Raw genomic sequence first — 15,562 nt, forward strand, 5'->3', positions numbered from 1 at the left:
GCCAGAGAGGGAGCAAGAGACACAGAGTGAGGGACACAGAGCGACAGACACAGAGAGAAACAGGGAGAGAGAGAGAGAGACAGAGAAAGAGGGAGAGATTGAGAGATAGAGATAGAGAGGTAGAAAGAGTCAGAGAGAGGGAGAGACAGAGAGAGTGGGATAAAGATGGAGATAGAGAGAGAGGTGGACACAGAGAGTAACAGAGAGAGAGACAGGCTTCACAGGGAAAAGGTGCACTGTCCCCGAATAGAAATAAAAATCTCCCTCACGGATAACCCCTTTCCCCAACCTCCTCCGTTCCCCCCTCGGTAAATCTCCCCCTTCGAGACAGACACCCAAAAACCTTTCTGTGGTGAATGTAACATGGTAATTCACACTGTATCTTTGTAAGCGCAGTAGCGTTACCCGACCACTAGGGGAGGAGCTCTGGGAATGCCCAGGAGCTTGTACAGGGCTCCACCCTTGGCTCCGCCCACGACTCCTCCCCCTTGTGCTGCTGTATAAATACCCTTGTCCAGAGTCAGCCTGCAGTTCACTGAGAGTTCATCAACGGGTAACAGGCTGGCTCTGTAGTAAGTAGATTAAAGCCTATATTCATATCGGAAACACGTGTCTGGTGAATTGATGGTTCCATTACTTTCACAATCCCACCCACCCACCCAACAGTAGTTAGACCCCTTCCCATCCTCCATTAGCAGCGGTCAAGCACTCACTCCTCACAGCGTTGTCGTCGACGATCTTGTAGACTTTGTACGGTTCGGAAAGGTCCAGCTGAGAACGTTGGGGCACCTCCTCAAACTCGCTGCTCTTGTTCAGCGCACATCGCAGACGTGTTTTCCAGGTAGCAGGATCCACCTTGTCGCCATCTTTGTACTTGCCCTTAAACTTGGCCCAGGCCTATTCAGAAAGTGAGCGTGGATTGTTAATGCAGATACCAGTTCAGATGCAACTCCAAAGTACTCACTGTCCTCATCAAACACTCCCAGGACAGGTACAGTACGGGGTTAGATACAGAGTAAAGCTCCCTCTACACTGTCCCCATCAAACACTCCCAGGACAGGTACAGCACAGGGTTAGATACAGAGTAAAGCTCCCTCTACACTGTCCCCATCAAACACTCCCAGGACAGGTACAGCACGAGGTTAGATACAGAGTAAAGCTCCCTCTACACTGTCCCCATCAAACACTCCCAGGACAGGTACAGCACGAGGTTAGATACAGAGTAAAGCTCCCTCTACACTGTCCCCATCAAACACTCCCAGGACAGGTACAGCACGGGGTTAGATACAGAGTAAAGCTCCCTCTACACTGTCCCCATCAAACACTCCCAGGACAGGTACAGCACGGGGTTAGATACAGAGTAAAGCTCCCTCTACACTGTCCCCATCAAACACTCCCAGGACAGGTACAGCACGGGGTTAGATACAGAGTAAAGCTCCCTCTGCACTGTCCCCATCAAACACTCCCAGGACAGGTACAGCACGGGGTTAGATACAGAGTAAATCTCCCTCTACACTGTCCCCATCAAACACTCCCAGGACAGGTACAGCACGGGGTTAGATACAGAGTAAAGCTCCCTCTACACTGTCCTCATCAAACACTCCCAGGACAGGTACAGCACGGGGTTAGATACAGAGTAAAGCTCCCTCTACACTGCCCCCATCAAACACTCCCAGGACAGGTACAGCACGGGGCTAGATACAGAGTAAAGCTCCCTCTACACTGTCCCCATCAAACACTCCCAGGACAGGTACAGCACGGGGTTAGATACAGAGTAAAGCTCCCTCTGCACTGTCCCCATCAAACACTCCCAGGACAGGTACAGCACGGGGTTAGATACAGAGTAAATCTCCCTCTACACTGTCCCCATCAAACACTCCCAGGACAGGTACAGCACGGGGTTAGATACAGAGTAAAGCTCCCTCTACACTGTCCTCATCAAACACTCCCAGGACAGGTACAGCACGGGGTTAGATACAGAGTAAAGCTCCCTCTACACTGCCCCCATCAAACACTCCCAGGACAGGGACAGCACGGGGTTAGATACAGAGTAAACCTCCCTCTACACTGTCCCCATCAAACAGTCCCAAGACAGGTACAGCACGGGGTTAGATACAGAGTAAACCTCCCTCTACACTGTCCCCATCAAACACTCCCAGGACAGGGACAGCACGGGGTTAGATACAGAGTAAAGCTCCCTCTACACTGTCCCCATCAAACACTCCCAGGACAGGTACAGCACAGGGTTAGATACAAAGTAAAGCTCCCTCGACACTGTCCCCATCAAACACTCCCAGGACAGGTACACCACGGGGTTAGATACAGAGTAAAGCTCCCTCTACACTGTCCCCATCAAACACTCCCAGGACAGGTACACCACGGGGTTAGATACAGAGTAAACCTCCCTCTACACTGTCCCCATCAAACACTCCCAGGACAGGTACAGCACGGGGTTAGATACAGAGTAAAGCTCCCTCTACACTGTCCCCATCAAACACTCCCAGGACAGGGATAGCACGGGGTTAGATACGGAGTAAAGCTCCCTCTACACTGTCCCCATCGAATATTCAAAATATCTGACCCATCTCACACTCCAAACCCTGGTGAGACCTTCACTCCCACACCCTCTGCGGCTGGTTTTGCCCCTTGAGGTTGAAAGGTCAATCTTTCAGCATTGGCGTCCGTCCCTTCAGCTGCCTGGGCTCCGAGCTCTGGAATTCTCTCCCGAAACGTATCCTGCTCTCTCTTTTTCGTTTATGTGCTGGGAATCCTGCGGTGAGTAACTCACCTCCTGACTCCCCCCAAAGCCTGTCCACCATCTACAAGGCACAAGTCAGGAGTGTGATGGGATATTCTCCACTTGCCTGGATGAGTGCGGCTCCGACAACACTCGAGAAGCTCGACACCATCCAGGACAAAGCAGCCCCGCTTTGATCGGCACCCCATCCACAAACATTCACTCCCTCCACCACCGACGCACAGTGGCAGCAGTGTGTGTACCATCTACAAGATGCACCGCAGCCACTCACCAAGGCTCCTTCGACAGCACCTTCCAAACCCACCACCTCTACCATCTAGAAGGACAAGGGGGCAGCAGACACATGGGGAACTCCACCACCTGCAAGTTCCCCCCCTCCGAGCCCCACACTCACCATCCTGACTGGGAAATATATCGGCCGTTCCTTCACTGTCTCTGGGTCAAAGATCATGAACCCCTACAGTGCAGAAGGAGGCCATTCGGCCCAGCGAATCTGCACTGAACCTCAGAAAGAGCGCCCGACCCAAGCTCACTCCCCCACTCTATCCCCGTAACCCTGGACACTAAAGGGCAATTTAGCACGGCCAATCTACCTAACCTGCACATGCTTGGACTGTGGGAGGAAACCGGAGCACCCGGCGGAAAGCCACACAGACACAGGGAAAACGTGCAGACTCCCCACAGTCACCCAAGGCCGGATTGAGTTGTGAGGCCGCAGTGCTAACCTCTGTGCCACCCTGAAAATGCCAGAATTATTTCTTCCGATTCTAATAATAATCTTTATTATTGTCACAAGTAGGCTGACATTAACACTGTAATGAAGTTACTGTGAAAATCCCCCAGTCGCCACATTCCGGCGCCTGTCCGGGTCACAGAGGGAGAATTCAGGTTGTCCAATTCACCTCACAGCACGTCTTTCGGGACTTGTGGGAGGAAACCGGAGCACCCGGAGGAAACCCACCCAGACACGGGGAGAACGTGCAGACTCCGCACAGACAGTGACCCAAGCCGGGAATGGAACCTGGGGCCCTGGCGCTGTGAAGCCACAGTGCTAACCACTGTGCTACATGTGCCGCCCGTGGTGACGGTGAATCCAATCCAGGGTTTGGCTGAGGGCTTCCGGGTCATCCCTGCAGAGTAGAAGGAGGCCATTCGGCCCATTGATCCTGTGCTGACCCTCTGGAAGAGCCCCCCCCGCCCTATCCCTGAAACCCCACGTAACCTGCAGATCCTTGCGACCTCTCCCCGATCCTACCCCCCCCCCCCCCCCCACATCTACCCAGGCACCAGACTGCGATAGTGTGCCCGTGACGACCGTGGCAGTTGCCATGAAGGGTGCGGGGGGTGGGTGCTGGGGATTACTTTGAAAATGGCGGCGTCCTCGTCGTGCCTGTAGTCCTGCTTGCCGGCGTGTTTCCAGGGGATCCGGAACATTCCCAGCTTGCGGTCCTCCCAGACCAGGCCCGGGTACTTGTTGCTGTCCACCTGCTGCATCATCCACTGCTTCAGCTTGCGAGTGCATCTCACCCCTCCCGCCATCCTGCACACGGTGAGGGAGAGAGAGTGAGAGAGAGGCATAGAAACACAGGAAATAGGAGCAGGAGGAGGCCATTCGGCCCTTCGAACCTGCTCCGCCGTTCATTATGATCATGGCTGACCAGCCAACTCAATAGCCTAATCCCGCTTTCCCCTCCATATCCTTTAATCCCCTTTACCCTCAGGGCTGTATCTAACGGCTTCCTGTGGTAACGAATTCCACAGGCCGACCACTCTCTGGGTGAAGAAATGTCTCCTCATCTCCGTCCTCAATGGTCTGCACCCCGTATCCTCAGACTGTGATCCCTGGTTCTGGACCCACCCACCATCGGGAACATCCTTCCTGCATCTACCCTGTCTCGTCCTGTTAGAATTTTATAAGTTTCTATGAGATTCCCTCCCTCATTCTGCTGAACTCCAACAAATATAATCCGAACCTAGTTAATCTCTCCTCGTGCGTTAGTCCCGCCATCCCCGGAATCAGTCTGGTCAATCTTCACCGCGCCCCCTCGCGAGCAAGTATGGCGGTCAGGCCGGAGGCTCGCTGACCTCCGTTTCCCAGCGCGACCTCATCGACACCGCTCGCTCGGGGACCAAAGAGGGGGGAGGTCCTTGTGAGGGCGAGAAGAGATGTGACCAGTGTAGATGGACGATGGGGCGGTAGAGGGGGAGGGAGGGAAGAATGCAGAGGGGGCGCGGTGGTGTATGGGAGACGGCGAGGGAGGAAGATTGGCCGGGGAGGCTGGAGGAGTGTTGAGGCAAGGGCACAGGAGAGGAGACAGAGTGGGGGGTGGGGGGGAGGGGTGTTAGGGAGGAAAGGGAAGTGAGGAGGACGAGGGAGAGGGTTGGCGAGGGATGTGGGACGCAGCGAAGGAGGGAGGGAGGAGAGGAAGGAGTAGAGGAGAGGGGGAAAAGAGGGAGAGAGGGGATGAAGGGAAGGAACGGATGAAGAGAGGGAGAGAAGGGGAAATGGGCGGAGTGAGGAGTGGATGGAGGGAGGGAGGGGAGTGAGAGAGATGGATGGAGGGAGGGTGAGGAGTGCACGGAGAAAGGCTCGGAGGGAGGGAAGGGAGAAGGAGGGAGGGAGGGGAAGAGGGGAGGGTGGGAGGGGAGGCAGCTGGGTCGAAGGGGAGGAGGGATAAGAGTGGGGCAGGGTGAAGAGAGGCGAAGGGAGTGCCAAATGGGCCAAGCAGAGGACGAGGGGAGCGGACAGGGCTTGAGGTTATGTGGGTTGCGGTTTGTGGAGGTTTGGGATGGAGTTGGTGGGCTGGGGGAGATGGGAGGTGGTTTCAAAGGCACCTGAGGGGAGTGTCCAAGTGGTTGACAGACTGATGGGGAGGAGGTTACGAGGGAAGCAGAGGGAGGAAGAGAAGGGACCTGCTTTGTTTACCAGACAGGAAATGGAGCAAACAAGAGTCAGAACAGTAAGCAGAATGGACGAGGGGTTAACCGGGTTCGGATAACTGAGGGTAACCGATTTGCCCTTTCTTCTGCCCCCACCCGCCCGGGCACGCACCCCACCCCTTGCCTCGGAGACGTGGTCCCGCTTCCCTGGCAGATTCACTTACTCCAAACCCGAGTTCCCGTTCCAACACTGCGACTCCTCGCACACGACTTTGCGGTCCCCTCACTCCCCAATCTCCGCTCCTCCCCACTCCCCCCCCTCGCCGATGCCAAGTCTGGTCGGAGGCAGTAGGGTAGCCCTGTTAGCGTTTTGGTGTTGCGAAGTGTTCAGTCTTGCTCGGTTCCACTCTCTCTAACTGTTTAAGCCCTGCCTACAGGATCCCGCCCCCTCCTTTTATACATTTGTCTTGGTCACAGGCTTTCCAAGAAATCACGTGAGCATCTCAGTAAAAGCTCTTGGCGTCACAGGGGCTGGAAGTGGACCTGTAGAGGGAGCGATGCAACAGCCAACATAAACACACAGAACACACAAAACACTCAAACCACACAAACACACAGAGCTCATGAACCACACACAAAGAGACACACACACACAATCACAGAGGCACAAATACACACAGGCACAATCACATATGTGCAAATACACACAGACACACAATCACATTTGCACGAACAGACACACAATCACATTTGCACGAACAGACACACAATCACATTTGCACTAACAGACACACAATTACATTTGCACGAACAGACACACAATCACATTTGCACTAACAGACATACACACACAAAATCACAGACGCACAAATAGACACACACACAGACACACAATCACATTTGCACAAATAGACACACCCACACAATTATATTTGCACAGACACACAGACACAAAATCACATACGCACAAATAGACACACACACAATCACATTTGCACTAACAGACACACACACAGACACACCATCACATTTGCACTAACAGACACACGCACAGACACACAATCACATTTGCACGAACAGACACACAATCACATTTGTACTAACAGACACACACACAGCCACAAAATCACATACGCACAAATAGACACACACACAGACACACAATCACATTTGCAGACACACAGACACAAAATCACATACGCACAAATAGACACACACACAGACACACCATCACATTTGCACTAACAGACACACACACACAGACACACAATCACATATGCACAAATAGACACACACAGAAACACAATCACATACGCACAAATAGACACACAGAGACGCAATCACATACACACAGACACACACACAATCACATTTGCACTAATAGACACACACACAGACACACAATCACATTTGCACAGACACACAGACAGACTCACAATCACATACGCACAAATAGACACACTCACAGGCAGACACAGACAATCACATTTGCACTAATAGACACACACACAGACACACAATCACATTTGCACTAATAGACACACACAATCACATACACACAGACACAGTGACGCAGACACAGACAAACAATCACATTTGGACTAATAGTCACACACAATCACATACGCACAAACAGACACTGAGACACACGCAGACACACAATCACATACGCACAAACAGACACTGAGACACACGCAGACACACAATCACATACGCACAAACAGACACTGAGACACACGCAGACACACAATCACATACGCACAAACAGACACTGAGACACACAATCACATACGCACAAACAGACACTGAGACACACGCAGACACACAATCACATACGCACAGACACTGAGACACACGCAGACACACAATCACATACGCACAAACAGACACTGAGACACACAATCACATACGCACAAACAGACACTGAGACACACGCAGACACACAATCACGCACAAATAGACACACAGGCACACACACTCACGTATGCTGGAAAATGGGGTTAGGATAGATAGGTGTTTGACAGCCAGTGCTGACACTGATGGGCCAAAGGGCCTCTTCATCTGCTGTAAAGCTCTATGGGCACGATCTACCAGTCGAATCCCACCGGAATCAGGAGACAAGGTGGTCGGTACATACTGGGAGAGGCCTCGTCCGGGATTTGCCTGGCTCGCCACACCTCGCGGGGATCTCGTGAGACGTCGTGATCTAAATACTGCCCAGTGTGGGCTGGGCCCAGATCGGGCAGATTTCCATCTAAAATGTTTCAGTCAGCCTCACATTACTATGCACTCATAAGAACATAAGAACTAGGAGCAGGAGTCGGCCATCTGGCCCCCCGAGCCTGCTCCGCCATTCAATGAGATCATGGCTAATCTTTTGTGGACTCAGCTCCACTTTCCGGCCCGAACACCATAACCCTTAATCCCTTTATTCTTCAAAAAACTATCTATCTTTACCTTAAAAACATGTAATGAAGGAGCCTCAACTGCTTCACTGGGCAAGGAATTCTATAGATTCACAACCCTTTGGGTGAAGAAGTTCCTCCTAAAGTCACTTGCTGGAGTTACCAAAGGCGCTGGATCCAACCGCCTCGCAGACCCTGAACGAGCAGCGGTTAGTACTGGACTCCACAAACTGAGAGGAGGCGTACCGGGGCTTGTGGGGGTTCCTGGGGATCCGGGGGGCTCCTGGGTCGGCGGGGCTCTGGGCAGGGAGGTACCATGGCACTGCCAGCCTGCCGAGTGGTTGGGGTCTGGAATGCACTGTCTGGAAGTGTGGTGGAGGCAGGTTCAATCGAGGGGGGCGATGGACGATTATTTGAATGGAGACAATGTGCAGGGGGGGGAAAGGCAGGGGAACGGCACTAAGTCACGATGCTCATTTGCTCACTCGACGGGCCGAATGGCCTCCTTCTGCGGGGTAACCGTTCCGTCATTCGGGAGACGTGGGTGGCAGTGGGAACTCCCATCTATGCTGAGCATTCCAGGGGAGCGGGAGCAATACTGGGAAGAATTGTACCTCCTTTTCCCCCCACTGCCCCTATCCGTGGGCTGGGATCGCCTCACTCCCGTGTCGAGTCCAGGGCCGGGATTGGAATGTGGAGCTCTTGCCCCTTTGCGTGGGGCTCAGTACCGCAGCGGCGAGGTGTGGTTGGGGGGGGGGGTACCCGGATCCCGTCGTCACTCATCCAACCTTCCCTGCTGGTGTTAGAACATAGAACAGTACAGCACAGAACAGGCCCTTCGGCCCTCAATGTTGTGCCGAGCAATGATCACCCTACTTAAACCCACGTATCCACCCTATACCCGTAACCCAACAACCGCCCCCTTAACCTTACTTTTATTAGGTCACTACGGGCAATTTAGCATGGCCAATCCACCTAACCCGCACATCTTTGGACTGTGGGAGGAAACCGGAGCTCCCGGAGGAAACCCACGCACACACGGGGAGGACATGCAGACTCCGCACAGGCAGTGACCCAGCCGGGAATCGAACCTGGGACCCTGGAGCTGTGAAGCATTTATGCTAACCACCATGCTACCCTGCTGCCCCTGGTGTTAGTAGGTGCGGTTCTCTCTCTCTCTCTCCCTGGTGTGTGTGTCCACCATGACTCACATCCTCTGCTCTGAGTCAGAGCCTTGGGACACCTCGCCCCAGAAACATCGGCTCAAAAACATGCTGGGCTGACTGACAGTGCCGGTACCGGGTAGGGATCAGGTGGACATGCGAGATCCCACAGCTGCTACAGTGGGAAGATGCTAATCCCTCATGAAACATGGCTAAGATTACAGCGTCTGGTCATCACTGTGAAGACCCAAACCACACCTCACTTCACCCCCCTTCATCACAGCAGAGTGTTTGATGGGGACAGTGTAGAGGGAGCTTTACTCTGTATCTAACCCCGTGCTGTACCTGTCCTGGGAGTGTTTGATGGGGACAGTGTAGAGGGAGCTTTACTCTGTATCTAACCCCGTGCTGTACCTGTCCTGGGAGTGTTTGATGGGGACAGTGTACAGGGAGCTTTACTCTGTATCTAACCCCGTGCTGTACCTGTCCTGGGAGTGTTTGATGGGGACAGTGCAGAGGGAGCTTTACTCTGTATCTAACCCCGTGCTGTACCTGTCCTGGGAGTGTTTGATGGGGACAGTATAGAGGGAGGTTTACTCTGTATCTAACCCCGTGCTGTACCTGTCCTGGGAGTGTTTGATGGGGACAGTGTAGAGGGAGCTTTACTCTGTATCTAACCCCAAGCTGTACCTGTCCTGGGAGTGTTTGATGGGGACAGTGTAGAGGGAGGTTTACTCTGTATCTAACCCCGTGCTGTACCTGTCCTGGGAGTGTTTGATGGGGACAGTGTAGAGGGAGCTTTACTCTGTATCTAACCCCGTGCTGTACCTGTCCTGGGAGTGTTTGATGGGGACAGTGTAGAGGGAGGTTTACTCTGTATCTAATCCCATGCTGTACCTGTCCTGGGAGTGTTTGATGGGGACAGTGTAGAGAGAGCTTTACTCTGTATCTAACCCCGTGCTGTCCCTGTCCTGGGAGTGTTTAATGGGGACAGTGTAGAGGGAGCTTTACTCTGTATCTAACCCTGTGCTGTACCTGTCCTGGGAGTGTTTGAAGGGGACAGTGTAGAGGGAGCGTTACTCTGTATCTAACCCCGTGCTGTACCTGTCCTGGGAGTGTTTGATGGGGGACAGTGTAGAGGGAGCTTTACTCTGTATCTAACCCTGTGCTGTACCTGTCCTGGGAATGTTTGATGGGGACAGTGTAGAGGGAGCTTTACTCTGTATCTAACCCCGTGCTGTACCTGTCCTGGGAGTGTTTGATGGGGACAGTGTAGAGGGAGCTTTACTCTGTATCTAACCCCGTGCTGTTCCTGTCCTGGGAGTGTTTGATGGGGACAGTGTAGAGGGAGCTTTACTCTGTATCTAACCCCGTGCTGTACCTGTCCTGGGAGTGTTTGATGGGGACAGTGTAGAGGGAGCTTTACTCTGTATCTAACCCCGTGCTGTACCTGTCCTGAGAGCGTTTGATGGGGACAGTGTAGAGGGAGCTTTACTCTGTATCTAACCCCGTGCTGTCCCTGTCCTGTGAGTGTTTGATGGGGACAGTGTAGAGGGAGCTTTACTCTGTATCTAACCCCGTGCTGTACCTGTCCTGGGAGTGTTTGATGGGGACAGTGTAGAGGGAGCTTTACTCTGTATCTAACCCCGTGCTGTACCTGCCCTGGGAGTGTTTGATGGGGACAGTGTAGAGGGAGGTTTATTCTGTATCTAACCCCGTGCTGCACCTGTCCTGGGAGCGTTTGATGGGGGAGAGTGTAGATGGAGCTTTACTCTGTATCTAACCCCGTGCTGTACCTGTCCTGGGAGTGTTTGATGGGGACAGTGTAGAGGGAGCTTTACTCTGTATCTAACCTCGTGCTGTACCTGTCCTGGGAGTGTTTGATGGGGACAGTGTAGAGGGAGCTTTACTCTGTATCTAACTCCGTGCTGTATCTGTCCTGGGAGTGTTTGATGGGGACAGTGTAGAGGGAGCTTTACTCTGTATCTAACCCCGTGCTGTACCTGCCCTGGGAGTGTTTGATGGGGACAGTGTAGAGGGAGCTTTACTCTGTATCTAACCCCGTGCTGTATCTGTCCTGGGAAAGTTTGATGGGGACAGTGTAGAGGGAGGTTTACTCTGTATCTAACCCTGTGCTGTACCTGTCCTGGGAGTGTTTGATGGGGACAGTGTAGAGGGAGCTTTACTCTGTATCTAACCCTGTGCTGTACCTGTCCTGGGAGTGTTTGATGGGGACAGTGTAGAGGGAGGTTTACTCTGTATCTAACCCCGTGCTGTACCTGTCCTGGGAGTGTTTGATGGGGACAGTGTAGAGGGAGCTTTACTCTGTATCTAACCCCGTGCTGTACCTGTCCTGGGAGTGTTTGATGGGGACAGTGTAGAGGGAGGTTTACTCTGTATCTAATCCCATGCTGTACCTGTCCTGGGAGTGTTTGATGGGGACAGTGTAGAGAGAGCTTTACTCTGTATCTAACCCCGTGCTGTCCCTGTCCTGGGAGTGTTTAATGGGGACAGTGTAGAGGGAGCTTTACTCTGTATCTAACCCTGTGCTGTACCTGTCCTGGGAGTGTTTGAAGGGGACAGTGTAGAGGGAGCGTTACTCTGTATCTAACCCCGTGCTGTACCTGTCCTGGGAGTGTTTGATGGGGGACAGTGTAGAGGGAGCTTTACTCTGTATCTAACCCTGTGCTGTACCTGTCCTGGGAATGTTTGATGGGGACAGTGTAGAGGGAGCTTTACTCTGTATCTAACCCCGTGCTGTACCTGTCCTGGGAGTGTTTGATGGGGACAGTGTAGAGGGAGCTTTACTCTGTATCTAACCCCGTGCTGTTCCTGTCCTGGGAGTGTTTGATGGGGACAGTGTAGAGGGAGCTTTACTCTGTATCTAACCCCGTGCTGTACCTGTCCTGGGAGTGTTTGATGGGTACAGTGTAGAAGGAGCTTTACTCTGTATCTAACCCCGTGCTGTACCTGTCCTGAGAGCGTTTGATGGGGGCAGTGTAGAGGGAGCTTTACTCTGTATCTAACCCCGTGCTGTCCCTGTCCTGTGAGTGTTTGATGGGGACAGTGTAGAAGGAGCTTTACTCTGTATCTAACCCCGTGCTGTACCTGTCCTGGGAGTGTTTGATGGGGACAGTGTAGAGGGAGCTTTACTCTGTATCTAACCCCGTGCTGTACCTGCCCTGGGAGTGTTTGATGGGGACAGTGTAGAGGGAGGTTTATTCTGTATCTAACCCCGTGCTGCACCTGTCCTGGGAGCGTTTGATGGGGGAGAGTGTAGATGGAGCTTTACTCTGTATCTAACCCCGTGCTGTACCTGTCCTGGGAGTGTTTGATGGGGACAGTGTAGAGGGAGCTTTACTCTGTATCTAACCTCGTGCTGTACCTGTCCTGGGAGTGTTTGATGGGGACAGTGTAGAGGGAGCTTTACTCTGTATCTAACTCCGTGCTGTATCTGTCCTGGGAGTGTTTGATGGGGACAGTGTAGAGGGAGCTTTACTCTGTATCTAACCCCGTGCTGTACCTGACCTGGGAGTGTTTGATGGGGACAGTGTAGAGGGAGCTTTACTCTGTATCTAACCTCGTGCTGTACCTGTCCTGGGAGTGTTTGATGGGGACAGTGTAGAGGGAGCTTTACTCTGTATCTAACTCCGTGCTGTATCTGTCCTGGGAGTGTTTGATGGGGACAGTGTAGAGGGAGCTTTACTCTGTATCTAACCCCGTGCTGTACCTGCCCTGGGAGTGTTTGATGGGGACAGTGTAGAGGGAGCTTTACTCTGTATCTAACCCCGTGCTGTATCTGTCCTGGGAGTGTTTGATGGGGACAGTGTAGAGGGAGCTTTACTCTGTATCTAACCCCGTGCTGTACCTGTCCTGGGAGTGTTTGATGGGGACAGTGTACAGGGAGCTTTACTCTGTATCTAACCCCGTGCTGTACCTGTCCTGGGAGTGTTTGATGGGGACAGTGCAGAGGGAGCTTTACTCTGTATCTAACCCCGTGCTGTACCTGTCCTGGGAGTGTTTGATGGGGACAGTGTAGAGGGAGGTTTACTCTGTATCTAACCCCGTGCTGTACCTGTCCTGGGAGTGTTTGATGGGGACAGTGTAGAGGGAGCTCTACTCTGTATCTAACCCTGTGCTGTACCTGTCCTGGGAGTGTTTGATGGGGACAGTGTAGAGGGAGGTTTACTCTGTATCTAACCCTGTGCTGTACCTGTCCTGGGAGTGTTTGATGGGGACAGTGTAGAGGGAGCTTTACTCTGTATCTAACCCTGTGCTGTACCTGTCCTGGGAGTGTTTGATGGGGACAGTGTAGAGGGAGGTTTACTCTGTATCTAACCCCGTGCTGTACCTGTCCTGGGAGTGTTTGATGGGGACAGTGTAGAGGGAGCTTTACTCTGTATCTAACCCCGTGCTGTACCTGTCCTGGGAGTGTTTGATGGGGACAGTGTAGAGGGAGGTTTACTCTGTATCTAATCCCATGCTGTACCTGTCCTGGGAGTGTTTGATGGGGACAGTGTAGAGGGAGCTTTACTCTGTATCTAACCCCGTGCTGTCCCTGTCCTGGGAGTGTTTAATGGGGACAGTGTAGAGGGAGCTTTACTCTGTATCTAACCCTGTGCTGTACCTGTCCTGGGAGTGTTTGAAGGGGACAGTGTAGAGGGAGCGTTACTCTGTATCTAACCCCGTGCTGTACCTGTCCTGGGAGTGTTTGATAGGGGACAGTGTAGAGGGAGCTTTACTCTGTATCTAACCCTGTGCTGTACCTGTCCTGGGAATGTTTGATGGGGACAGTGTAGAGGGAGCTTTACTCTGTATCTAACCCCGTGCTGTACCTGTCCTGGGAGTGTTTGATGGGGACAGTGTAGAGGGAGCTTTACTCTGTATCTAACCCCGTGCTGTTCCTGTCCTGGGAGTGTTTGATGGGGACAGTGTAGAGGGAGCTTTACTCTGTATCTAACCCCGTGCTGTACCTGTCCTGGGAGTGTTTGATGGGGACAGTGTAGAGGGAGCTTTACTCTGTATCTAACCCCGTGCTGTACCTGTCCTGAGAGCGTTTGATGGGGGCAGTGTAGAGGGAGCTTTACTCTGTATCTAACCCCGTGCTGTCCCTGTCCTGTGAGTGTTTGATGGGGACAGTGTAGAGGGAGCTTTACTCTGTATCTAACCCCGTGCTGTACCTGTCCTGGGAGCGTTTGATGGGGGAGAGTGTAGATGGAGCTTTACTCTGTATCTAACCCCGTGCTGTACCTGTCCTGGGAGTGTTTGATGGGGACAGTGTAGAGGGAGCTTTACTCTGTATCTAACCTCGTGCTGTACCTGTCCTGGGAGTGTTTGATGGGGACAGTGTAGAGGGAGCTTTACTCTGTATCTAACTCCGTGCTGTATCTGTCCTGGGAGTGTTTGATGGGGACAGTGTAGAGGGAGCTTTACTCTGTATCTAACCCCGTGCTGTACCTGACCTGGGAGTGTTTGATGGGGACAGTGTAGAGGGAGCTTTACTCTGTATCTAACCTCGTGCTGTACCTGTCCTGGGAGTGTTTGATGGGGACAGTGTAGAGGGAGCTTTACTCTGTATCTAACTCCGTGCTGTATCTGTCCTGGGAGTGTTTGATGGGGACAGTGTAGAGGGAGCTTTACTCTGTATCTAACCCCGTGCTGTACCTGCCCTGGGAGTGTTTGATGGGGACAGTGTAGAGGGAGCTTTACTCTGTATCTAACCCCGTGCTGTATCTGTCCTGGGAGTGTTTGATGGGGACAGTGTAGAGGGAGCTTTACTCTGTATCTAACCCCGTGCTGTACCTGTCCTGGGAGTGTTTGATAGGGACAGTGTAGAGGGAGCTTTACTCTGTATCTAACCCCGTGCTGTACCTGTCCTGGGAGTGTTTGATGGGGGACAGTGTTGAGGGAGCTTTACTCTGTATCTAACCCCGTGCTGTACCTGTCCTGGGAGTGTTTGATGGGGACAGTGTAGAGGAAGCTTTACTCTGTGTCTAACCCCGGGAGGTGCGTGACCCAACAGTGTTTGGTGTCGAGATTGTTTACCTGTTCACTGATAGAGTGCCGTCACACAAGGACAGAATCTATAAATAGAATCAGCTTCTCTTGTGTCATGTTTAAAGGTTGTGGCTAATTGAGAATGTGGAATTTGCTCGAAACCTTTTTACCAGAACTCTGTTGTTTCCTTTACCTGGGGGCGAGGTGGAAACGTGGAGATGGACCAAATGGCTTGTCACGGGCCATTTATGGTCAGTTCCCCGACACCGGTTCGTGGTCCTGACCCTCCCCCCCCCCCAAATTCCCCTCAGCCTCTGGATGGGCTGGTAAATTGCATGTCGCCGGTCAAACACAACAAC

General features: G+C 52.6%; 1 protein-coding gene across 1 annotated transcript; it reads right to left on the reverse strand.

Annotated features, from left to right (window-relative positions):
* Positions 1 to 713: 713 nt before the first annotated feature.
* LOC119961344 (interferon regulatory factor 8-like) lies at positions 714 to 6,062 on the reverse strand (the record flags this gene model as incomplete). Its single annotated transcript, XM_038788733.1, has 3 exons — positions 5,863 to 6,062; positions 4,121 to 4,298; positions 714 to 897 (listed from the first exon to the last, which is right to left on the reverse strand). Coding segments are annotated over exons 2-3 (361 nt in total), but the record flags the coding sequence as incomplete, so codon positions are not given.
* Positions 6,063 to 15,562: the final 9,500 nt, after the last annotated feature.

The sequence above is a fragment of the Scyliorhinus canicula genome, unplaced genomic scaffold, assembly GCF_902713615.1.
Source record: "Scyliorhinus canicula unplaced genomic scaffold, sScyCan1.1, whole genome shotgun sequence".
Taxonomy (NCBI): Eukaryota; Metazoa; Chordata; class Chondrichthyes; order Carcharhiniformes; family Scyliorhinidae; genus Scyliorhinus; species Scyliorhinus canicula.